General features: G+C 45.0%; 1 protein-coding gene across 18 annotated transcripts in view; it reads left to right on the plus strand.

Annotated features, from left to right (window-relative positions):
* GAPVD1 (GTPase activating protein and VPS9 domains 1) overlaps window positions 1-26,447 on the plus strand; it is a 486,206-nt gene that overhangs the window by 96,797 nt on the left and 362,962 nt on the right. For all 18 annotated transcript variants that reach the window (XM_085613786.1, XM_085613788.1, XM_085613789.1 and 15 more), the window contains exon 4: window positions 24,361-24,447. In XM_085613786.1, the coding sequence (XP_085469912.1) occupies window positions 24,361-24,447 (87 nt within the window). The remainder of the gene's footprint in view (window positions 1-24,360; window positions 24,448-26,447) is intronic.

Genomic DNA, 26,447 nt, shown 5'->3' on the forward strand with positions numbered 1-26,447 from the left:
TGTATGTACACCCGTGTACGTACGCGCCGTACCCCCCGTGTATGTACACCCGTGTACGTACGCACCGTACCCCCCGTGTATGTACACCCGTGTACGTACGCGCCGTACCCCCCCCGTGTATGTACACCCGTGTACGTACGCGCCGTACCCCCCGTGTATGTACACCCGTGTACGTACGCGCCGTACCCCCCGTGTATGTACACCCGTGTACGTACGCGCCGTACCCCCCGTGTATGTACACCCGTGTACGTACGCGCCGTACCCCCCCGTGTATGTACACCCGTGTACGTACGCGCCGAACCCCCCCGTGTATGTACACCCGTGTACGTACGAGTCGTACCCCCGTGTATGTACGGTGCGTACCCCCAGCGCGTAGATACACGGGGGGGTACGACTCGTACGTACACGGGTGTACATACTCGGGGGGGCTCGGCGCGTACGTACACGGGGGCTGGGGGGGGGTACGGCGCGTACCGGGCCCCCTAATCTGGCCGTTTCGCGGCGTACTTCGCTTTTCCGGCACTTTTTGGGTGCCGTAAAAATTTTGCCGTCCGGACTGCTGTCGGTTCGAATCGTACTTCCTGGTTCGTGAAACGCTGCCTGCAAGCGTCCCGACGTCACGTCGGTGCTTTCCCCGGATCACATTTGTATGTATATTTTCGTTGGTCGGTGTTTTGTACGACTCGTACGGAAATGGTGTTTCCGTGCGAATCGTACTTCCATGTTTGTAAAGTTTTACAACCGGGTACGAGTCGGACAGAGAAAACCCTCCGACCGACGGTTCGTACCCGTTTTTTCCAGGATCCTAATCGGCACCATTATCTCTCTTCGAATACCAATCCTTCAGATCAGATTCTTTCCTTGTTTGAATAATTTGAGCTGCCAGACCCGGAGTCTATTAACCTTGTTGCAGAACTATTTGTGTAAAAACATGGCTCTCTCTGTATTCAGAGTTAAGGAATTTACCATACAACAAAGCCCTATAACCTAGGCTTGCTTTTGTAGAGGACTGCTAACTTTTCTGCAGTCAACTGAAGACTTTTCTGTTTTGTAAAACATTTTCTCTGCAGTAACCTTTTTCTGCTTCCTCATTATTTTGCAACTTGCACTTTGGAACAGGAGACATAAGATTTCGGAGTGTAAATTTTAAATGAGTTGTACAGGATTAGTAAAATGTGGGTCGTTACAGATCATAAAATGAAGTTGCAGTTCTGTTGGTCTGCCATGCTAGGACGTGTATCTGAAGATGGTGTATGTGCTTTGCCCATGAGCTGTTCAGTGCACCCATGTTGGTGTCTAACTTAGTTTCTTTTTCATTTCTCATTCTTAACCAGAGCTTTGTTAGACCACTAGTTAGGGTCAAGGAAATCCTCCCTCCCTACAACTCCCATATAGCCTTTGTCTTCAAAATCTGAGTAAAGATTTAGAGATGTGTAAACACCTGCAAGAGGGGCAGTCAGGCTTCTTGTCTGGTTATGTCACTTATACTGTCCAATCAGATAACGATAACTGCCTGGCAGACACTCATTTTGTGCTGTGTGGCTATTTTGAGAAGAAAACATTTATTTATGAAGTGCCCATTTTGTCCTTGTAAAATCTTGCCCTCCCCAATTTACAGATGGGTTCTAAACAGGACAAATGTGTGGCATTAACAAATATGAACACGAGTCCCCTTCTATAGGCATTTGACTGAGTGAACAGCCTTGGTGCCAAGGAAATTATTTTCTCATCTAGAAACTTAGGAACACAGTTTAATAGTATTACCCCTTTGGTAATGCACATCGCACGTTCTTTTGGGCTTGCCAGTTACAGAAATGCTATATTGAAACATTGATAGGCATATCCATCCCTGAGAATCTGTAGGCTTAAAGCCAGACCTGATCAGGAATGCTTTATTTAAGTACTTATCGGTCATTTGTAAAGCGCGCTACTCACCCGTTAGGGTCTCAAGGCGCTGAGTGGGAGCAGCTACTGATCGAACAGCCAGGTCTTGAGAAGTCTCCTGAAGGTCATCAGGTCCTGGGTCTGTCGTAGGTGGATGGGGAGGGTGTTCCATGTCTTGGCGGCTAGGTGGGAGAAGGATCTGTCGCCGGTGGTTCGGTGGATGCGCGGGACGGTGGCGAGGTCAGCGGAGTTGGCGGTTGGGGTGTTAAAGGTGAGTCGCTTGTAGAGGTATTGAGGTATGCTGGTCCGGTGTCGTGGAGTGCCTTGTGAGCGTGGGTGAGGAGCTTGAAGGTGATCCTCTTGTTAAGGGGGAGCCAGTGCAGGTCTCTCAGGTGGGCCGTGATGTGGCTGTGGCGGGGGATGTCGAGGATGAGGCGTGCGGAGGCGTTCTGTATGCGTTGGAGTCTCTTCTGGAGTTTGGCCATGGTTCCCGCGTAGAGTGCGTTGCCGTAGTCCAGCCTACTGGTGACGAGGGCCTGGGTGACCGTTCTTCTGGTTCCGGCGGGATCCATCTGTAGATCTTGCAAAGCATATGGAGGGTGTTGGAGGAGGAGACGGTGTTGACTTGTTGGGTCATTAACAGAGAGGTGTCCAGGATGAACCCCAGGACGTGCTGGTGTACGCTGGCTGGTGAAGCTGCAGTTTTGGCAGGTGAATGGTCTGTGGGTGTGCTTCGGGGTGGCCTGGAAGCAGGCGGTAGATCGGCCAGCGTTGAGTGCGTGGAGGAGGTTGGTGTCATAGCTGCATCTGGCGTCCTGGTGCTCGCGGGGGCCGGGGGGTCTGGGGCTGGGTGCGGTCCAGGCGCAGACTGGCTTGCCTTAGGTGTGCCTTTGGCGCGCAGCGGTTGGCATTATGTAGGGGAGGGGGGCGGGGCCAGGTAAGGGAGGCGGGAGCGGAGGCTTTGTCAGGGGGCAGGGCCGCAGGGGAGCAGCGGCGGGAAGCTAGCGAGTGTACAATAACAGTAAAAGTAATACAAGTAAACCGTAAAAGGAATAAACAGTATAAAGGCAAGAGACCCAGGGACCAGGCAAGAACTGAATGGGGGGGAAAACGGCAGTGCGACCGAGGGAGCGCTGCAGGCGCGAACTTCTGCTGGTGAGGGCTTCGAAGCGAGAGCGACTGCTGACCTGAGCTGCTGGGGGGAGTGCTGGCCTGGACCAGGGGTCAGGTCATCACAAGCGCTCCCCTGCAGCGGTCGGCATTATGCAGGGGAGGGAGGCGGGGCCAGGGAAGGGAGGCAGGAGCAGAGGCTGTGTCGGAGGCGGGGCCGCAGGGGAGCAGTGGCAGGCAGCGAGCGAGTGTACAATAACAGTAAAAGTAAAGAGTAAAAGGAATAAACAGTATGCAGGCAAGAGACACAGGGACCAGGCAGGAACTGAAGGGGGGAGAGGGAATAAGCACAGACGGAGCAGCAGCGGCGGGCAAAAAAACGGGAGGGCGACCTGGGGAGCGCTGCAGGCGTGAACTTCTGCTGGTGAGGGCTTCGGAGCAAGAGCGACTGCTGACCTGAGCTGCTGGGAAGTGCTGGCCTGTACCAGGGGGTCAAATATCTCTGCAAGAAAAAGCTGTAGTTCAACAACCAGTAATGATGCACCAAGGTGTCATTCTTTAGGTAACACCTCATATGAGGCAAAATATCTCACAAGTGATTATCTGGTTATGTAATAGGTCCCCTATAAGGTTTGTGGGCGGCAGATGTTATTCAGTTCCATCAGTAACAGGCAGGGGTCTTAGACTTTGTAGGGAGCTGCAGCAGAATAGGGTGAGCATTAATAGGCTCTTGGAGCTAGTTGTTGCTGGTCTAAGGCAGGACCAAAGCCAGTGCTGTGCTGTGATGGGAACAGGTGCAAAAAGAACAATTGATGTACATAATGCTGAACAATGTCAAACATTTGACCCGGTACAGAGAGCTGGGCCTAAATCATCGTTTTTGCTCCCCGTACCTTTCCGGTTTATACCCAGCCATATGCAAATCAGTGTTGACCCTGCTCCCAAATGTGTTCAGTCCAGCCCGAACTGCCAGGCCAGGTCCTCCCTGGACTGCAAACAAGCATCCTGGGACCAGTTTCGGAGTTGAACCCCATCATGAGCCAGGCTAGCTTTACTCCAGTGGCAAGGAGAGCATGGGACCCACACCCGGGGCATACCCGTCCCACTCGGTGTGATAAATACAAAAAGAACAATTTATGAACAGACTCTTGAACAATGTCAAACATTCACCCCAGTATAGAGATCTGGGCCTAAATCCATTGTTTTTTGCCCCCCTTACCATTCCATTCTAGTGTAAACCCAGCTGTATGCAAATCAATCTTGACCTGCTCTCTATGGAAACAGTCTAGCCCGAACAGCCAGGCCGGGTCCTCCCTGGACAGGAAACCAGCATCCTGGGAGAAGTTTCGGGGTTTCACCCCTCATCAGCCAGAACATGACCGGAATGGGAGCAGAGCAGTGAACTAGTTGCAGTGCCATGCAAGGTCTTCTTATTTTAATCAAATCCAGAGATTAAGGCAGTGCCAGTACTTGCTCCTTGTTATCCAACCAAGGCCCTAGATAGCAGGCCTAATGTCAGATTTTCTAAAAATGTCATTACGCCTGCCTTTATAATCTGTGCTGTATGGGTTAGGCTGCTGTGTGTATATAAAGGCAGAACTCCGAATTATGGACTTTGGGTTTCTTATTCAACCCCTTGCTCAACAGTTACATTTGCAATTTTATGTGTACAGCCTTTGAGAAACCAAATATTGTAAAGTAGAAGCACTACCTTCTGTTTTGTCACCACTTCCTCTATTGTAGCTGCAGTAAAGTGCCTCTCTTTGACATGGCCACTCCCACTTTTAGACCTAGTACCGATGCTTTTCGACTGAAAATGCTCTGGGTCCCTACTAACCAGGCCCCAGTGCCAGTGCTCTTTCTGTAAAACAAGGTACATGTTCGAGTGTTAAACCAATTGGCAAGGACTTTAGCACCACTGTAAGACCCTAGTAAATGGTACCTCTGATACATACCAAGGGCATGGGTACTAAAGAGCTGCAGCATGTATTATGCCACCCTAAGGGAGCCGCACACAAATTCCATACAGACTGCCATTGGTCAAACCATTTTGAAAACACGACATGGCACACTCCCTGTGTGCAATGCCCATACACACTGCATATGCTATATATCTAAAATTATATAAAAATGTGTCCTTTTCTAAATCATCTTGAGTTTCTTCTTGTGTGGGTCTTATTTATTAATTGGATGTTAAAATAACTGTGTATTAAAGTAGTCTGCGTGTATCATCAGTATCTCCTTAAAACCACCTTAATCTTTACTCAGCACGGCCCTGAAAACACGTGTGCATATCAGTCCACCAAAACGTGATATGTGGATTTAGTGGTCAATCAGTTAGTGCCGTTTAGGCGCTCTATTCATCATCCTTAAAAGCTGTTACTCAATAAAATATTCTTCGTCTTTTTTTCAACTTGCACCCCTCATCCAACATCTCAGACATGCTCTTGCGCAGCACACCTTTTTATCCACTTCTGTACTCCTTTGAGGTTTATGGTATCTCTGTAGCTGTATGTATTTTAAGTGCATTACCCACATAGATACCTACACACCTTTCCCCTTGCTGCCTTCAGTATGTTAGAACATGATTGTTGTGGTTAGAACTACACAGAACCACAAAAGTTCACCTCCAGCATGTAGCCTTCCCAGCAATGAGAAGGGTCCATATGTCGGAAATGTACTGGGTATACCACCAATCCGAACCTCAAAAGAATGGTGGCAAATACATAGCTGCGAATTCCGGTGCTGTGTATTTTGAGCAGAGGAAGTGATGACTTTTGTTTGCGCTCTGATTTCATTTTGAAACTTCCTCTTAATTCACAATGATTCATTTTATCAATTTGTCGGATTGGCAGCACAGTTGACGCGCTCAGGCTGGCGACACGTACTTGTCTAGAAGTGGCAAGGATTTGTTAAACTTTCTCTTTCTGTATTCGAGACATGTTCATTGGTAATTTTAATCCTGTCGTCTATATGCTCTTTACTGCTGGTGCCGATTAGGAGTCCACTGATGTTTTCACTTCCTCACACTATTACTCAGTCTGAAACTGTAGTGGTTTTACCAAGTGACGACTAATGAGGAACTAAACAAGGGCAATACTCATGCAGAACGCTTTAAAGGAGTAGTTCTTTTTCTTCCTATGACAAAAGAATGCTTCTGTTACAATGCTTTAAGTTTTAAGTTAGTAATGTTCATTCAAAATTACCTCTAGAGCAATCCGCTTTATGAAATGAGCCTCTTCATTAAGAGCAGATTTCTGTTAATATATATTGGTTGTTCTCAATTCCAATTATTTTAATGTCTCAATGCCAATAATTAACAATGAACAAGGTTGCAAGTTCAGTTTTGCTGAATGTTTGACTGTAGCATCTGGGAGTACGTGTGAGAGGCATGTTCTTTGGGCCCTGTGGAAGTGAGGGTATGCTGGTGGCTTGTGTTTGGTACAGCTGTTTTATCAATGGTGACACATGTCCTGTTGCACTAAATGGGTAACCAGGTTTCTCCTTTTCAGACTCTCCAGAGATAGCGAGGTTGAGCAGTCATATATCACTGGGTCACAAATACAGATTCAGCATAAAACAGTACATAATAGGACAATTCATTCTATGAAGAATTTATTTGTTCGCTTGTAAGTAAAATATGGGATATTTCAAATTGAGATGGACTGAATTACACTGGTGCCTCCTGAAGGCCCAGGTACTCCGATAATCTAATAGGGCTTAAGGGCTAGACACTTTTTCTGATAACTAGAACATTACCCTATGGAAGGGTGTAATGGATACAACATTGAGTTTTCTATTTGCTGTTTTCAGAGTTTCTCATGTTTTACTCCCACCCAGCCAGTGTGGCAGAAGTGCCAGACAGACAGCAGCAATGTACGAAGTGCTGCTGGATGCATTTTCCTGCAGATTCCTCACCTTATGAATGTCCTCCAGGGACCAAACTAGATTTGGAAACCCTTTTCCGCAGTATCGATTCTCCAGCCGATGGCTTGCCACCTCAGCCAGCGACTCTTCCACACTGGGATGTAACATTATTGTATTAAAGTCCCCAACAGGCGTGCTCACATCAGCTATTGAGTGTACCTCCCCAACGTGGATCTGGAGCTTTACTCTCTGGTCCCCAATAACATTCCTTAGCTTTTCACAGCCCGAGGTCCAAATGGTTCCTAAGATTTCTCAATTTTTAAAACCCATTGCAGATTTTGCAAGAAGATACTGTTGTAAGCTGTGGTTTGCCCCGCTATTCCCCCTCTATATCCTGCCAATTGGTACTCCCCTCCCTTTGTTCCCAACATTCTATTGCTGCCTCTTTGGTCCTGTTTGACTAGAAGGCGATGGACTGCGTTGGTGGTGGATAATAAAGTTCGTTCTTACCCGAGTACTTTGTGTCTTCATAACACTGGCGACGAACACTGCGTGGGGGCAGTGCACCACCATCCCCAGCTATTCAGCATGTCTTAGCCCATCCTTGTTTCGGTGATTTTGGGTTCCATTTTGAAGAAGAAACTCTGAAGTTGCGGGTATTCTGCGAGACTTCTGCTGCGGTGTATGCCGGTATTCTACAGTGCTGTGGCATGTATGCAGTTGTCTCTCAAAGTCTTCACCGTGTTCTTCACATGTGAGTGTTGCGCGGGGCGCCCCGTGAATTTGATCCTCACTGCGTTCCCTCAATAGTGTATCAGTGGTCTCCGAGGCACATCAGTTATGGTTGGCAGTGAAGGGGACTATTCAAATATTTCTGCCACTTTAAGCACATTGCCTCAGAGGGTTGTTCCCGATCGCAGTGCTGGTGGCGCGGCGCCCCTGGAACTTTGTCTTGATCGGTGCGCATGATGTTGTTCCCGCACTGTTGTGTCAGCTTTAGTTTTGGCACTGCGTGGTTGGTGGCGATTGTAGTATATCCATCCTGCTACATCCTTGGAAGTGTACGCAGCCTATAACCTTTTCCTTTCCCGTTACCACGAGGTTGAGGATCGGCATCTCTGCGTGTGGGATCCTTCTCAACTGTCGAGCGCCCCGTATGGCTTAAATTTCTGGTCAGCAGATTCCTCAAAATAAAGGAAAACTAGTTATTTTCCTCATCTTTATTTTCAACTAGTCTTCAGTGCTGGAAGTTACAGGTCACGCTGATAGGCACAGCCTCATTACTGCCTATCAACACATTTTGGGATATATATATATTACTGTTAATCTCCTTCTGTTGTTGGTATATCACTGAAAGAGCACGCGGATGGGCACAGCTTATTCTATATTGCCTATCAGTACTGTGGAGTTAATTCGGCAGGGTATCCTGCGTCATTCATCATAGTTGCCACATTTTATTTTCCACAAGTCCTTTGTGAGAGGCAGGAATTTTTTCACACTGATGGGCACAGCTTGTGTCTGCCTGTCTTACCAACTAAAGATCGTTGCATGCTGATAGGCACAGCTTTGGTTACATGTATGTGATTACTGCAAATGTCATCTTGAAATGTCATTTTATGCCTGTCATACATGTTGTTAAATAAGGTTTTGTGCACTTCTACTGGGTCCATTACAAGGCTATTCTAGTAAGTTTGAATATAGTATCTATCTTGTGTAATTTTCAGCATGGCTGCGTTAAACATGGCATTACCTCCTCCTTTTCTTAATGAAGAAGGTGATCCTACTATATGTTGGAAAGATTGGAGGGTTATATTTGAATCATACTTGATAGCGATAGGAGGAGAAAAGTTTTCAAATTTCAGGAAGCAGCACATCTTACTACATAACCTAGGAGTAGAAGGTAGGAAGATTTATAATAATTTGGAAGGCCCTGACACAGAGGATGAAGGGGGTAGTGAAGGTGATTTCAACGTTTATTTAGCTACGATAAACAAACTGGAGAAGCATTTTGGTAAAGCAATAAATGTTGTGTTAGAAAGGCACACTTTTTTTTTTCAAGAGCTCAAGGTAAAAGTGAAAAGGTAAAATCTTATATTGCAGCTCTAAAGGGTTTATCCAACACTTGTGAGTTTGAAGGGCTAACTGACTCTCTTATTAGAGACCAGTTGGTCAGATGCACGAACAATCATAAAATTCAAGAGGCGCTTTTGACAGGTAACCCGGATCTTAAACAAGCAATAGAAATAGCTTTAAGTGTTGAACACACAGCTGAATGTATAAAAGAAATTATTGTAAGTGAGGAATCCAAATGTCATGAGGTTAATGCTATCGTCAAACAAGATATGTCAAAGGAAAAAGATTTCAAACAGAAATATTTGATAATTCCAGGTTCAAAAATTAAATGTTATAGGTGTGGCAACCCAGCACACTTGGCCAATAGTCCTTCTTGCCTTGCAAAGAATGCGACATGCCACAAATGTGGAAAGAAAGGACACATAGCCAGAGCATGTCATGAAAACTCAAAGAGAGTTTCTCTGATTGAATCAGAAACCGTACCTGCAAACAATAAGTTGGTGTTCCAAGTGGAAGATAAGGACAGTGTAGTCAAATTTCCGGAATGTGTCAAGAATTCCTGTCATACAAGGGAAACACGCCCTTATGTAAACAGGAGAGCTGTTACATAACTCAAGGGAAACACGCCCTTATGTAAACAGGAGAGCTGTTACATAACTCAAGGGAAACACGCCCTTATGTAAACAGGAGAGCTGTTACATAACTCAAGGGAAACACGCCCTTATGTAAACAGGAGAGCTGTTACATAACTCAAGGGAAACACGCCCTTATGTAAACAGGAGAGCTGTTACATAACTCAAGGGAAACACGCCCTTATGTAAACAGGAGAGCTGTTACATAACTCAAGGGAAACACGCCCTTATGTAAACAGGAGAGCTGTTACATAACTCAAGGAAAACACGCCCTATAAAGGGAGGAACCGGGAGGTACAAGGCTGTCGGATATTGTGTTTACACCGACGTACCTGCTTCGTGAAGAGCAGTGTTCCGGAGTGGTGCTCCAGTAAGGCAAGAACGGAGGTAGGTCGAGTTGTTACTCCCTGGGCCGTGTCTTGCCCCATCGTCACCTGTGAAGGACCCGGAAGCTCTACCGGTCAACCATTGAGCTTCGCTTTTTGACTCGGCTGAGTCCAAGCGCAGTGGCGCTTTTGCTGGTTGGAGTCGTAACTCCCAGCCCGACCAGAGACACAGGGACTGCCAGCTGTAACGCACACCAGGAGGTGTTTGCCGCGTTACAGACTCGGAAGTCCACAGGATCGATCGAGCGGCTGCTCTCGGTTCAGTCTTCTTGCTTGTGATTGGGGTATCGGTGACGCATCACCAGGAGGTGACTCCGCGTCCCGGTGCAGTCTGAGGAAGAGGTTGAGCGGCTGCTCCCTTCAGGTAGAGACCCCGGCTGGGTGTTTCCCTGACTCCTCGATTCTCCCCAACACTCTTCGTGCCCCTCACAGCCTACCGATTGGCATTGTCGGCCATTTCATTTCTGCCCTCTGTTGGCATACGCCGGGATCGGCGTATATGCAGAGGACCATCCGTGCTGTGGGCTGGTAACGTACTTAGCCTGGAGGATTCCAGTGACTATAACTTTTGCTTGTTCTTTGTATTTTATTTGCCTTCATTAAAAGAACTAACCCTTCACAAGTGGTTGCGTCCTCATTGTCGTGTCTGTTAAACGATCCTGAGACGTTCAGGGCGTTACAGAATGCACGATCACGGTAGACAACAAGTTGGTAAGAGTTTTTGCTGATTCATGCTCTCCATACACCTTATTAGACTGTAAGGTATTTGAAGGGTTGTTTCCCAATCAATTAGCAGCACTTGAAGAAGCGGACATAAAACCCAGAGGGAATGGGGGAGACCCTATTTCACTGCTAGGGATGACTACTATGAGAATTGAGTACAAAGGCAGAAGCACAGTAGGCAAAATGTATGTATCTGAGAAAGTGTCTAATTTAATTGGGTGGAGACATCAAAAAGACCTAGGTATGAAGCTCGACCCCAACAGCAGTGATCAAGTTCTTTTGGTAGATAGATCAGTATGTGGCCAAGCTATCTGTAAAGAATTTCCGGAAGTATTTACTAATAAATTAGGACTACTTAAAGATTATCAGCATTACATAAAACTTCAAGCCAAGGCCATTACTCATAAAGTGAGGCCAATTCCTCATCTAATGCATGAACCCTTACAGAAAGAGTTAAATAGTCTACTAGAGCTAGGTGTCATAGAACCAATAGAGTGCTCCAAATGGTTATCCCCCCATTGTAATCACGTCCAAGGCTGCTGGCAAAGAAATTAGACTTTGCATTGATCTCAGGGACCTAAATAAAGCTATTTGGGTAGATAGGCACCCGTTACCCAGAATACATAAAATCCTTACCCTAATCAAAGATGCCAGTCATTTCAGTGTCCTTGATTTATCATCGGCATATCACCAAGTGGGGTTACATCCGGAGTGCCGACACCTAACCTAATTTATTACACCCTTGGGAGCGTTCCAATATCTCCGAATGCCTTTTGGGCTAGTATCCGCTGCGGCTGCATTTCAAAGAATTATGCAGCATGTACTCAGACGTACCAGGTACGTTGTGTTTTCAAGATTACATTTTGATTTTTGGTAGAGATGATCTTGAACACAATGACAGGTTGAGGATTACCCTACAAAAGCTGAGCCAAGCAGGTCTTACATTAAAAAGAGACAAGTGCCAAATAGGTGTAAAATCTGTAGAATATTTAGGGCATACCATTTCCAGTGAAGGAATCCAACCCAAAATGAATCTTGTGGAAGCCATACTTGAAGCAGCTGCTCCCACCAATGTAGAGGAATTAAAATCCTTTTTAGGATTATCTGAATATTATTCAAAATTCTGCCAGCAGGGTGGAACCGTTGCGTAATCTCCTCAAAACCAAACATCCATTTGATTGGAATGAAGACAGCAAAAAAGCATTTTCGGATATCAAAATTTGCATTACCCAAGCTCCTTTCCTTGGTAGGTTTGATCCCACAAAAATTACCTATCTCTCCACAGATGCCAGCAATAAAGGGTTAGGAGCCAGTCTGACACAAAAGGTAGGACACACGGAACAAGTGATTGCGTTTGCCTCTAGATCATTAAAAGGTGCCGAACAAAACTACTCGGTAATTGAGAAAGCGGCGTTGGCGTGTTTTTGGGCTGCTAACCATTTTAAATTCTTTCTGTGGGGGATACCGTTTACTATCAAGACGGATCACAAACCTCTCACCTACGTATTCACTACCAAAGGGTCCTCCAGATTGATCCCGAGGATAGCTAAATGGATGATAGGGATGGAAGGGTTCAACTTCAAAGTAGAATATGTACCAGGAAGAGCCAACGTGATAGCTGATTTTCTGTCTCGTGCCCCATTAAAGGTTGATGGTGATTTGAAGGAGTAAGGAAGTGATGTAGTGGTGTTAGAGGTAACAGGATTGATAAAGGAAGAGTGGGAAAAACAGCAAAAACTAGACAACACATCAAGAACATTAAAAGAACTCATCAGAAATGGGTGGCCTGAGCAAAAGAACATGTTACCTGACCTGGTTGGTAAATTCTGGGAAGTAAGGCAAGAAATGAGCATAATTAATTGAACTATATATCGTGGAGAGAAAATTGTACCCCCTGAAGGAATGAGAGACGAAAATCATTACACTAGCGCATGTAGGACATCTTGGTCGGAGTCGAACTAAAAACAAACTAAGGGAAGAATACTGGTGACCAAGTATGGACAGAATGGTGGAAAATGTCGTCAAAAACTGTGTAGACTGTGCCAAAAGTGACAAAACTCTGTCCTATAAGGAAACCTCCATTGTCGCCGGTTGAAGTTCCAGACCGTCCATGGTCCAATCTGGCGTTAGACATTATTGGACCTTTAAATCTTAGACAAGCTACTGACCGTTTTATCCTGGTCCTCATGGACTATCACTCAAGATGGGTGGTAACCAAATGGGTAAACATTATTGATACAAGAAATCTAATTAAATTTTTAAAGGAGACTTTCTATGAGGAAGGTATACCGGATTCAATTGTAACAGACAATGGGGTCCAATTTACCTCAGATTTGATGAAGAATTTTTTCTGACCTACGCATTAACCATCTGAAAACAGCGTTATATTATCCCAGAGCTAATGGATTAGTAGAACGCATGAACAGGGTCATTAAAGAATGTCTACAAAGAGCAGAAGCCACAGGCATAGCTGCCAAACAAGTCCCGAAAGAAATGATATGGTCATACAGAACTGCACCAAACACAGTCACACGAGTTTCACCATTTGTATCTATGAAAGGAAGGAAACCTAAGACCAATCTCACAGCAGGGTGGCTGCGTAAGACATACAACTGCAACATAGACAGGTCGGACATCGCAAGAAAAATTGCAAATCAACAAGAGAAATATAAAATGAGGTATGACCAGAAAAAGGGTGTCAAGGTACCATCATTTGAATCAGGTGATTGGATTCGCATAGACTTTCCACCGGCTAAAAGAAGGAATTATTCCAGATTTTCTGAGCCTTTCAAAATTGCAAGTGTAGGAAGAAATGTTGTCCATTTGGAAAATGGACAAACGTGGGGAGTGGTCACGTGCAAACCTCCACAAATAGGGGAAGGAGTAGCAGTATTTTCGCCCTTTAACTCCGACTGTGTTTGCAGATTGGCAAGAAACATCACACGTCCTTCATGGCACAAAGACTATAGTATTACTTAAAGTTGCTTTCATTTTTATTGTTTTCTCTGTAGGGTGCAGCATGCCTGTTATAGTAACAGGTATTCTCTTTTGTTTTTCCTTGGTTGTTGTTTTTCCCTGCCCAGGGAGATGTGTTGTAACCTGTGGTTTGCCCCGCTATTCCCCCTCTATATCCTGCCAATTGGTACTCCCCTCCCTTTGTTCCCAACATTCTATTGCTGCCTCTTTGGTCCTGTTTGACTAGAAGGCGATGGACTGCGTTGGTGGTGGATAATAAAGTACGTTCTTACCTGAGTACTTTGTGTCTTCATAACAGATACCTTACGACCTTTGCGACATTATCATTTAGTATCTTGTCTCCGACTACAACTCCACGGGCTGTGACTCATGTTAATTCATGTACCCGGAGGTCATCAAAGAGAAGGAGACAAAATTGCTTTTTGCCACTGCCTGGAAGTATGTGCCAATGTGGCCCCCTCAGGTAAGTCTCCTAACATAGAACACTCTTTTAAATGATGTTGGGGGCTTGGTCAAGCCGATGATGGTGGCAGCTTGACCTGGTGGCACCTGTCCCGGCTACCTTACAAAGGTGTTTATCCTGGTTCCATGTACCCTGACAAGAACTCTTGCGGTGGCCACTGAGCCCCTTCGGCCCTTCGGTCCACCCAAGTGGCAAGGACGGGGCATAGTGTTGAGCGGATGCCTCTGACAGCGGCCAAGCTGAGAGCAGATGCACTGAGGCATTGAGAATCCTAGTCCTCGCTCCTGCAAACTGTCGTACGGGGGCCTGGCCAGGGCGACCTTCCCCACCCCCTCCCTTGCAGGGAGACTTGTGCTTGCGGCTCGATTGACGGTGATAGCTTGAGCAGCTGCATAAAGGAGCCGCGCGCCAGCGATCAGAGGCCTTCACCACCTGGCCTAAGATGGTGTCGCTCAGCTACTGTGGCTGCCACACCTGAAGGGAGCTTATCCTACCTGCTCCGCTGGGGAATATGGGGCTCGGGGCTCCAGTGTGATGAAAAAACACACACCCCAGTTGAAGTGTACGACCGCTGGCCTGAGATCGCTGAGTGGGTCATCCCAGCTCTGGCCCTATTGCCCTCCACCCATCCTGTGTGACTGCTGTGGTGACGGCAGGGGGGTGGGTGCTGGGGGGCGGGGGAGGTGTCCTTGTGCGAGAGGACAGGAGCTGGGGCCGGTCAATGGGAGCACAGGCATTTTGGGGATGGACACTGTAGCGCCCTGTTTGAAGAGCCAGAATCACAGGTCCTCTTAGACGCAGGGTCGTGGGGTTGCAGAGTACCTGCAACTTCCGGATATCGACTCCCCCGTAGCAAAGTGCCACAGAAAAGGCTTTAGAGGGGGGACCCACATCACTGCCACATAGAGACAGATTCACTGACATCTGGTCACCTGAGGGAGGCTCTGTGATATTGTACTGGTGTTGCTGCACAACAGAACTTCTGGTTCTTTTATAAGGTTGGGGGTCTGTTGGGTAGCACTCCGCTGTCAGGAGCAACATGCCCTTGCTCGACCTTGGACGGCCCTAGCTCCTAATCCCCTGCATGATGGCAGGTGATGGGTCTAAAAAGGAGAGCTCGATTTAAAGACATGCTACAGGCGGCCTCTAGGAAATGTGATGAAGGGGCCTCTAAAGTACCCAGATAGAGGCCTGAGATGGGGTAACTTACCCTCCGACCCCGCCATTTATGATCACCAACTAACCAAGAGCTGTATGACGCAACTCTTCTCAGAGCTCAAGAATGATATCGGAGCTGTCCGAGCAGATCTTCAGCAGTCTCGCTGATATGCACAAGGATGTAGGGGATCTCGGAGTGGATACCCTTGAAAAAGCACAAGACGGACGCTACTTAGAGCTAGCAGAATCTAGGGTGTGGCTCATGGACATGACTGAGCAAGTCCTTGTGTTGCAAGAGAAGTGGGATGATCTTAAGAACTGGTCCCGGTGCTCCAACTTCCGCATCACAGGAGTATCCAATGGCAAAGTGGTCAAGGCCTAGCAGAGTCACTCTTAGAATGCTCTAGACCAGATTAGCTCCAGATTGATCAGGCGCACAGGGTGGGGCCGTCTGGTGAGGATACAACCTGCCTCTGGACCTTCTTTGATTTTGTTACTTCCAATTAAGACATTGTCCCCTTTTCCTCCGCGATTCGTGAGGGTGCTACCAGATCTCTTGCACCATTCGACTCTACTCCATTGTACTGGCGACACCCATGCTATGTTTAAGATCTATGCTATGTTAAACACCAAAGGGCATACTAACAAATTTCCCTTCCAACGTTCCTGGGAAAGAGACATGGGTATAACCCTAGACCAAACCCAATGGGACGAAATACTTATCCGCACACATAGCGTCACACATCACATAGAGGGAAGGGAAACGCTAGCCAAGATATTATACCGATGGCACTACACACCTAATCCCTTAGCTAAAATGAAACCTGGAGGGGACTCGCGCTGCTGGTGAGGTTTTGGCGAGGAGGGTACATTGTTACACTTGTTATCGTCCTGCCCGACCATAGGCCCATTTTAGGACTCAGTCTCACCACCATCATGCAGATCACAGGTGCAGGCCTTTTTAGGTACCCAGATGTTTCTTTTTTGGGACGGCCTGCTGATGAGCTATATCCTCTATGTGGGTAGGAAGGGTCATTCGATCTCCCACTTATTGCTGCCAAGCAATCCATCCTATTGCTCTGTGGCCAGCTGACGCAACCAACAGAACTCTGCTGGATCGAAAGACAATGGTGGCTCCTGGGCATGGAAAAACTGTGAAGTGAAACGAAGGGTGAGGTCAAGGAGTTTGCAAAACAATGGCAGCCGCTGTTCTACTTCTTGCTTCGGACTACAGGGAATGGCCGTGAAAGGTTTGGAGGACTCCAAGCTCAACCACTATTATTCCTCAGTTCGCCCCTCTACTAATGACGTCTTTAACCTGCTGACTAGCTATACGCACCTTTCAGGGCTTTTGTCGTTATAGCGCTTTCAATGTCTCTTTACTTTTGCTTATTCCTTCTACAGTTTGTTGGAGTGGACGGGTCAAGGGGAGGGAGGGGTTTCTGTTGGGTGGTGTTTGTTCGTTTTTATTTTTAACCAACATTAATGCCAATAAAAACGTATTTGACATTAAAAATTATGTTACCAAAGGAAACACAAAAAAGCACTAGGAGACATTCTCTTCTTCCTTGAAGAAATGGGCCCTCTCCAAGGACCTTTTGGAGTCTTGATTCTGGACTCTTCCCTGTGGTCTGAGCCAATTCCAGAGTTTAAAAAACCCAGAAGCAGCAATTCTGGACTCAGTTGGCCTGATAGCCTTTCTAGCCGTCAATATGGTTGATTGTCTGGCGTCCCTGGACCTTCAGCAGTCCTTTGGATTTCCCAATCTTTTCTGCCTACAGAGGTTACCGGAGGTTCACTGTGGGATTCCAGCACCGTCAAGGTTCCTGTAATATTAACTGATGACTCTACCACTGGTTTTCTCGAAAGTTTTTGAAGTTGTGGTGGCTCACTGCGGCGGTCAGATAAACATGTGTTTCTGTACTTGTATGACCTGGTTGATGATGCTGGGTCTCATGTACTGGTGGAGGAACCTCTTTTGTGTAGTGAACTTCCTCCACAACTTGGGCTTTACAATCCGTTCCCAGAAGTATCGTGTTATACCCACACAGATGATGACCTTCTTGTGAATGGTGCTGCAGTCAAATCAGGGTTTTCTCATCAGTGGATTGCAAATAATTGGGATATGATTTGACACTGATCCTGGTTCTACAAGATTATGCCTGCTTGGACTGAGGACCTTATACTTTTTGTTGGTGCAGAAAGCGAGATGGCACATAAGAGCTATTCAGTGGTGATTTCAGTCTGTCCTTCTAAATCTGTACTTGTGCATGTTCCTGTCCAATTTGTTAGTGAGCCTTCAGTCTTTCTCAGGCGTAGGCTACAATGCTCAGCGTTGCTTCCTCCTTGGACTGACTTGCCAACATCTGAGTAACATCACAACTCTGAGCCTTTGATGCACATTGGAGCAGTTTTCACATAAGCTGGTTGAGCATTGGTGTCAAATCCTGTTTAAATGTCGTATCTTGCTTGGTAGGTCTGCGGGGTTTACATATAACACAAAGGGCACACTTGAAATCAAAAACAGGATGCCAAAACAGTTCTTGTTTATGTGCTGTCTGATTGCTAAAACCCCTAATTTTTTTTTACCCGACAGCTGTCTCTGGATTTATTGTGAGCCACTTCACCAAACTGGATTTTAGTTTTCAATATGAGAGGAAACTAGGATAACCATAGTACATATCACTAACACTCTCCTGCTCTCACACACTTCATTATTGTGGCTGAAGATTTTGCCATCTTGAAAATGGCCAAAGTGGTTATGGTAGGCCCACTAACTTATAACCTATTGGTCCAGGAGTGCCCAGTAGTCATTCCCACCCACTAGCTCGTGTGGCATCTCCAGGCATCCACTTCAGGACACTTCTAGGTCTGAAGAAGATCACATTAGGCCTGAACCTGCTGTCTGCGACCTGAGAAGAGACCTGAAGGACTGGACCTGCTCTCTCATGTACCCAGGACCAAGAGGTGGGTTCCATGGGTAATGAGGCTGACCTCCTGTTAAAACTGGAAGGACCCAACACACTTTTTCTGCAGCTTCCCATCTGACCAGTGGTCTCTGGTCCCTGCTGTTTTGCCTCTTCCTGAAACCCTGTGAATCTCTAAGTGCCTCCCCTGAGATACTGGAGGGCTTTAGTGGTAGAGTCGGACTTAATAGACTAAAGTAGGAATGTAAAGTCTTTGATCAGGGTGAACCTGGTTGGCATATCCAAGCTGCACCCCAAAATTGTTCTTGAGTCCCGGTCTACTGCAACCATTGACCATCATTGGCACTTTATGGAATCTCTCTCTTTTTCCCTATTGGATTTTTCTCATTTTGTTCATTACATTGTGTACCATACTTTCTAATTTGGTTTGGAATTTTATTGTTTTGCATTTCAACTTTTTTACTGTTTAGGTACTGCGTAAATAAGTTACATATAGCCCGAAGTTAAGCCTGTCTGCTCTGTGCCATAGCTACCATGGGTTGAGTACAGGTTAATTTAGTGACTTCAAGGGTTCACCCTGCCAAGGGTTGTGATTAATCCATAAGGTGGTTAGTCACTAACCTCAATTAATAATCCACTTTCTTTGCTATCATCGGTCTACCCTGTGCTATCATCTCGTGGTAGCCCAGGGTGTAAGATTTTTACTAGTAAGAGTAAGATGGTTTGACCTTATGTGGCTGAGCTTTAATAAAAAAATCAAAACTGGACTTGTTCTAGGGATGCTTGTACAGATGCTGCCCATGTAGTGATTTTATTTCGTATGAGAGAACCATTTTGTGGAGTAGAAGCAATAAGTTTTCTTTATCAGTGCTTTGTAAGAATATGGTAAAAGAATTAGTGCTGAGGCCTCAAGTAACCAAACGCAGTACAGCACCACTTGAGTTATCGATGAAGGAAAGCATTCTGCTGAAGACTCATCATCTGTTCACCTGGCCAGGAAAAGAGTTTGAATGTAATCTCCTGCAGGCAAAAACAACCAAGTTGCAAAACTATATTTCTCCCCGGTACCCAACTACTTGCTCTGACTACATCTACTTGTCACAGTCCAGGGTAGGAAGGTTCACTGTAAAGGAGCTAACCACTCCCTATGGACCAGATCTTCACTTGCTAGTCAGAATCTGTCATACTTTTCCATGGTCCGAATATGGTTTCCTGTTTGAGAGCAGGCAATCTTCATGCTTTTCCTTTGTGGATTATGGTACATCTTTAGCCTACATTGACACACGTGCAAGAAAGTCAGATTCCGAGAAGACTGAAAGAAAAAATGAATAATGTACAAGTGGTGCACAGAACACTGGTGTCATTGGTTTTAGTCGAAGAGCAGAAAAAAGCCTTTGTCATCAGCACATCCAGATAATATGAATCCATGCAAACCCAGGTATAATGTAATCCTTAGAATGACCAGGTTGCCTTTTTCTATTCTATTTTCTCTCTACATACAGTGGAATGCTGGGTCCATGTTTTAATATCTGGATATTATATGAAACATTGTGCCTCCAGTGAGATCAGTGCAAAGTTACAACTAAAAAGAAACCTTCTACCCAGACATAATTGCTACTACTGTGCAAATAATGATTTACACTGTTTTATTCATATGGTTCTGCTAAAGAGAGCAAGCATGAAATGGAAATGCAGAGTGCACTGTATATTTATCAATTGGAGAAATTTCTAAAGAGAGTGAGCTGATGCCTATACATATTGAATTATAACATCACCAAGTGAAAGGTATTTTTGTAAGGGATGGTCTTGGGTTGAGTGGGTGTTGACGCCTGCCTCAGATGAGAGGTCAAGATTACGCCTACTGCTCTCCTGCATCAGTTGGGCATTTAATACTCCCACCATCAGTCATGCCATCCAGCTCTGATCGTGCAATTGATCCTGCATTTCTTCGCCTCGGTGAGACACAGTGGTCTCAAAGATGCTGTTTATATCACCAATTGGCAATTCTCAGTTTCTCCTGACTCCACTTTCCACTTCAGTAGGAAGATACGGGCCTCCAGCTCCATTACTGTTTGCTGTTTACATTTGTTCTGCGCTTTAAAGTGGGGCCTAGCAATCCCTACATCCACATGCATGCCTTACCAGACGCCGCCAAAATTCCAGGAGACTTCAACTGCCCCTCATTGAGTTCCGGGTATCCTGTGATAAGAATTGAGTAACCTCCCTATCAATTCGCTAGTTATGTTTAATAACACATACAACATAACTGACAGATTGTGGGGGAGGCAAATGTGACAGCGTAAATGGACAGGTACATATGTCAGTCTTGTGTTAAAAGCTTTACACAGTAGTTTCCATTTCCTTCTACTGATTGTGCGTAACCCCGTCACAAGGAAGGTAACTTGGTGCCTCTAGCTGCTGCTTCAGCTGCTGTACCTGGGTTTTTGTTGGTGAATAGTGTTGAGTGACTGCTATCAAGGGTGGCATATTTGTTGCCTAATTTGTTGTTGTACTTGCTTTAAACTTGATTTATATTTGTTCGGAATGTTATTTTCTTGCAGACGTTTATAGTGGTTACGGTTTGTGGTTATAATGTGTCTTTTTCTGAGTAGCAATTCATGAGGTTGTCGTGTTTGCCTCCCCTTTCTGTCGGCGTTTAAATTGATATAGTTTCTGTGTTTAGAAATGTACTGCAGTCCCATGATTGATTTAATTTTGGGCTTTGCAAAGCGATTTTATGTTTAAAGGCCTCATGGCATTAGACAAAAAAAGGTGCGATTATAGTAGTACAAGCACTAGATGTTGTTTTTTGAGTATATGCATGTGTGTATATGGTATTTTTGTTGCATCAACCTAGCCAAAAGGCAGTGGAGCTCTTTACAGGGTCATAGACTAACAGGAAGCCATGAGTGATGGATGAGGTTGCTGGGTTGTGGAGAGTTAATTATTGTGATGTATTGAGAAGAACCTTCAACTCTTCCCTAAATTGAAGCAGCGTTGGGGTGGTCCTGATTGATACAGGGATGCTTTCCAGATCCAGAGTGCATAGAGGGAAAAGGCCTACTGTCTTGTTTTTTCTTTTTTACTCTTAGTCTGCATTCTGATGGTCTGCTGGTGCAAGATACTGTTGGTTTTGAGGATGGTGTTGGCTGATCAGGGGAGCCAGTGGAGTTCCTTCAGGATGGAGTTGATGTGATTGTTTCTCCAGGCAGTTTCGAAGTTGCTTTCTGGAAGAAACTGTTTCACTTTATTTAGAAGTGAGAGCTGGTGCCAGACATCTTGTTTTTTTGGGAATGTGTTCCTTGATGGTGAGTTTGGTTAAAAGGGTTAGATGCTGTCCTGGCTCATGTCATTGAGTGTAGTTTGTATGGCATCTTGTTTGCTGTTCTCAGCAAATAGGATGAATTATTTCTTGGTTGGAGTTGAGCTTCAGGTAAGCGCTGGACATCAAGGTCTGGATCATGTGCCGGCAGTGATTGAGGTGCAGGATGTCTGAAGCAGAGGGGACTTTCAATTTGAGTTGTCTATCATCCGGATGTTGTGAATCTTGATGCCAGTATTTGTGCATAGAGCACCATGCAGCTCTATGTAAAGGATAAAAATGACTGGAGACTCTGTGAAACTCTGGGGTGCTTCAGATGATAGTGAACTGGAGCTACCCTTGTGAACCAACTAGTGTCTGTTGGAAAGGTGGGAGGTTAACCAGTGAAGGACTATGCCGTTAAATTCTATTTGAGACTCCAGGGTGTGTAGGGGGGATGGTCGACTGTGTCAAAGACTGCTTAGGAGGTCCTGTAGTATCTGGAGGCAGGGGTCATCTTCATCTGTGGTCAAGAGGACACCATCAGAGCTGTGTATTGTAGCTGTCTTGTGCTTCATTGTGAAGCTAGACAGTTAGTCGTGCAGGAGATGCTTAGCATTGATGTGATCTTGGAGTTGAGCGTAGACTGCTTTTTAAATAATCTTAGTGATGAAATTGTAGGCGAATGATGGGCCAGTAGTTAGCGAGGTCATCAAGGTCGGTGTAGGTTTCTTAAGGAGTGGGAGGATCTGGGCAGTTTTTGAGCGCTTTTCAGAAGATGCCTTGTTTGAGAGAGGGAGTGACATTAATGAGTATGTAGGGGTAAAAGAACGTCCCTAGAGAGCTTTGATGAAGGACATAATCTTCATTAAAAAGTGGCTTTGACAGAGTTGACTATGACATTGAGATCTGCAAGAGAAAGGAATTTGAAGGCTGACCATTGTGGGATTTTATGAGAATGGGTGGGCGTTGGAGATGAAGCTTTCTTGTGCTGCCGGTCTGTCTTTTTCACTGAAGAAAAGGTTGATGGCATTGCTCTTTTTTAGGGAGTGAGGAATAGGTGGTTCTGGCAGGGGGTTGATGGAAGTTCTTAATTGGCTTGAAAAGCGCTCTGCTTCTCTTGGTGACTTCTCTGATGTTACTGGTATAGTACGTTGCAGTGGTTTACGTGATACAATAGCCACGTAGTCTTAATATGTTTGAAACCAGCATGAATTAGCACAGGCTTCATGGTTAATTTCTGCTTGATGCTTCTTATTGACTATTCTGTCACTTTCTGGCTGCACATGTAATAATCTACATTTGTATAGTGCTCTGTCTCCTTCGCAAGGCTTTCAACTGCTGTGTGTGGGCTTCAACCACTAGATCCTTGAAATAAACTTAGTACATATTTATGCATCTGACAGTGAGATCAAATGTAGTTTTTAGAGGTTGTCATGTTTTGTGGGCAAGACACATTTTTATTTCTTATCTGAATTCTAACTGGCTACTGATCAGCTCCCTTTTGTTTTGCAGTGTGTTACATAGTTAGCAAGTTTTAACCAGAAGGAATTTCCACCTATGCTTTTCTTCTTATGCGCCATTATTAGTCTTTCATAGATTAGATGCTTGAATTATTCTCCGTCATAAAGCTGGGAACTCCTGGTACTTTAGAATGGCAATAAGCAGTTTTAGCATTGCCAAAACCAAGGTTTATTTGCAGCACTTTGTTTGAAATTACCAGAATATTGATTTATTAGGTGAATATGCTTTGCACTGTACTTCCCTTAGAGGCCTCTAGGATTCCCATTTCTGCCACACATTGGGTAAGGGAGTCCCTGAAAATAACACTGCTCTTTTACTTTTGGAAGTCTTTGAATATGATTTGTTCATTAACTTCACTGGACTGCAGCCAGCCCTAGCTTCAGCTAGACTTATCTATGAGTTCTCTACAAGGATATGGTGCTTGTACCCTAAGCACAAGGTGTCTTGCATTGTGATTTGTATCGGAATTTCCCATCCAAAGCATTTAAGGGAAGGGAAAGAAGTCTAACTCTGGCTCTTTCAAGAGATTAAAAAGGATTCCCCCTCCTAAGGGGATGGCCCCACGTAGAGAACCATTCAGGTCCATCTCCTTAGTCAAAGTTTGGGTCATTTCAAATGAGGTGTATGTGCTACTAAACAAACTATCTGGTCCATTGTCCCTTTAATTAACACAGTCTATTGCTGTTTTAAAATACCAGGAATTCCTAACCTGAAGATAAGAATGATTCAAGCATATGAATCTGTGCAACGTCCCTGGACTGGTGAAGTGGGGATACAGAGATAATGCAGACAGAAGAGAACACCCAGATTTCAAGCTGCTTACATTACCATGAGATTAATGGGAAGATGAAGAGGTGTTGCAAAGGGCTCTATATGTTGGCTACCTCAAATACAAAGATCTGCTTCACTCCGGTCATGGCAGATCTTGGTTGGGCATAACCAAGCATTGTATAAAGACCAAAAGAACTCTCCTCAACAGGCTGGGATGACAAAAGTCAGCCTTGTCGGAGAGGAACTGATGCGGTGATGGGCCTTGTGCATGGTGTAAAGTGCCTTAAACTGCGTATTTAGGCATAGAAAGCCAATGAAGGACCTGAAGATGGTGAGGTAGAATCGATATACTAGATTGTCCGAAACAAATGAGAACCGCATTCTGGATCAGCTGAATGTGGAAAACTCACAGAGGGCCTTCTAGGAATTCAGCATATATTCCCCTAAAGCAGTGGTTCAGGTGCAACTCATTAAATACTCCTGAATCTCTGATGCTGTGATTGTGTCCTCATTAGTCCCATTTATGCTGCCTGTGTGTTTACCGGTTCCTCATTTTCTCTTATAGGTTGGAAGCCTTTTGCAACAGTTGGCAATGACCGGTTCTGAAGAAAGAGATCCACGAATCAAGAACAGTCTTGGTAAATTTGACAAGGTAAAACTCAGTGTTTGTAAAACGACTGAAACCTTTTTTGTGTGTTCTTGTAATATTTTAACATTAGGTGATTCTTTTCTGTGTTTACAAACCGCAAACTTAATTACTGTTGATGGTTTCTCCAATGATGTCTACAACCATCAACACATTTGAAAAGTAAATTTGCGCTTTCTTCAGGGCTCTTCGGGTGCACAAGAGCTCCGTTTGGCATTCAGTACTGCTGTGGCAGTTATCTTTCAGTAACTTATAGGCCGTCGTCACAATTCATCCACTAGTCACACAGCAAAAAATAGGAATATTCAGAAGGCTTGGTTTTTTAGTTCAGTAATCCATTTTAATCCATGTTTAATTTCATAAATTTTTCATTACTTTCTCCATTCACATCATTTGCTTCCTGATTCCAAATTTATTTGACTGCTAAAGAAATGCTTTCCAGGAAGCTTCAGTGTAATTCATGTTGCCCATATCTAGTTGTGGTGTGAGGATTCTGTAGAATTCAGTTGACATTCCTGACAAAAATTGTTTTATTTCTGTTTCAAATAGTCTTTCTCTTTTTGCCTGTCATCCTAATGCCTCTGCTCTCCCCATATTATGTGGCGTCTATGAAGTCATTCATGGAAAGTGTTGATTTCCTCCCCAACTCCATCAGATGCTTTTTCACCTGACTCCGGCAAAGGCTCCTGCCTGGAGATCTGCTTTAGAGTAGGTACCCAGGTTTGTCACCACCCTGCTGTTCCTGAGACAACTGTTGACGTACTATATTGGTCTGTTTTGCTTATCTCCTTATGACATCCAACTGCACGTGTATAATGGTCGGAGACCTTCTTTAGAGTAAGAACATGTTAAAAACTTCACTACTGGGTTTGTCTTCAGTTTTCTGTTAAGAAAATCCCATTCGTGTGGCCACACAATAAATCTTGGTTGATGTTCATAGTGCAAAAGAGGTTGAGGCATGCGAGGGGTGGCAATTGTCAGGTGCGGGGCAGTTGTGTGCAGGAGGACTTGTTTGTGTTCCCTGGCTGTACTGAAATTCACTAATTATCTGGCACTTATCCCAGAGTGTGCTTAAAACAATGAGCATGTCAGCTAAAGGGCAGGATTCCAACTTTAGAGAGTTCAAATCCACTACATCTGCTCTCAAATTGTTAGAGTAACATTGACGCTAGCTGAATACGTACGCTAGCCCTTCCCAGGTGCAGTATACAAATGTGTTTACCACCAGCTTCAGGACTGGGTGTGGGCTGCTTGCAGCAGTGTGCCCTACCCTCTAAAACTATATTTCCAATGGTGTCCAAGTCTGTTCTAGGCCCTTGTGGGAATGAATCTGCTCATGATTGTCAGTGGGTTAAGGCGCAACTACTTTGAAAGGGGACATTCACTAAATTTCTAGATATTGTGCTTCATATGTCAGGGCTCACCTTAGAAGGGCATTATACATAAATCATATAGTTCTTGCCAAAGCACTGTATTCTGAACAATTGTGACCATCTCCTCCTCTTATTTGAAACTTGAAAAGTGTTTTGGTTTTGCGATTGAAAGTAATCTGCGATGACCATTAGGGTTGGCGAGTGTTGGGACGGATAATGGGTGTGTTGATATCAAAGGAGCTTGTTGGACAAAAAACACCTTTTATATAGCCACATTGAAAACTTATTTCAAGGTCCTGGCGGTGTATTAACAGCAAAGCTTTCCTTTGCATGTTTCAGTCCTGGTTCAGTAGAGACTAGTAAAAGAAAATACATTTACAGTAGGAATTAATAATTTCAGTATGCCAGCATACATTGCTACAGTCCCTCTCTGGCGAGTTTAACTCTAGCATTTCTCCTTTTGAAGAGAAAGGAAACTCGACATATGGCAAGAAAAGGGATTGTTATCGAAATAACGTGATAAGACTCACAAAGAGCAATGTGACATTGAGAAAGCTAATACCAAGTGTTATATGGAGCTAGTCCAGCATCTAGTGCTGTCAGCACAAAATTAAGCAAACCTTTCTTGTACCC

This window comes from Triturus cristatus, chromosome 1_2, assembly GCF_964204655.1.
Source record: "Triturus cristatus chromosome 1_2, aTriCri1.1, whole genome shotgun sequence".
NCBI classification, from domain to species: domain Eukaryota; kingdom Metazoa; phylum Chordata; class Amphibia; order Caudata; family Salamandridae; genus Triturus; species Triturus cristatus.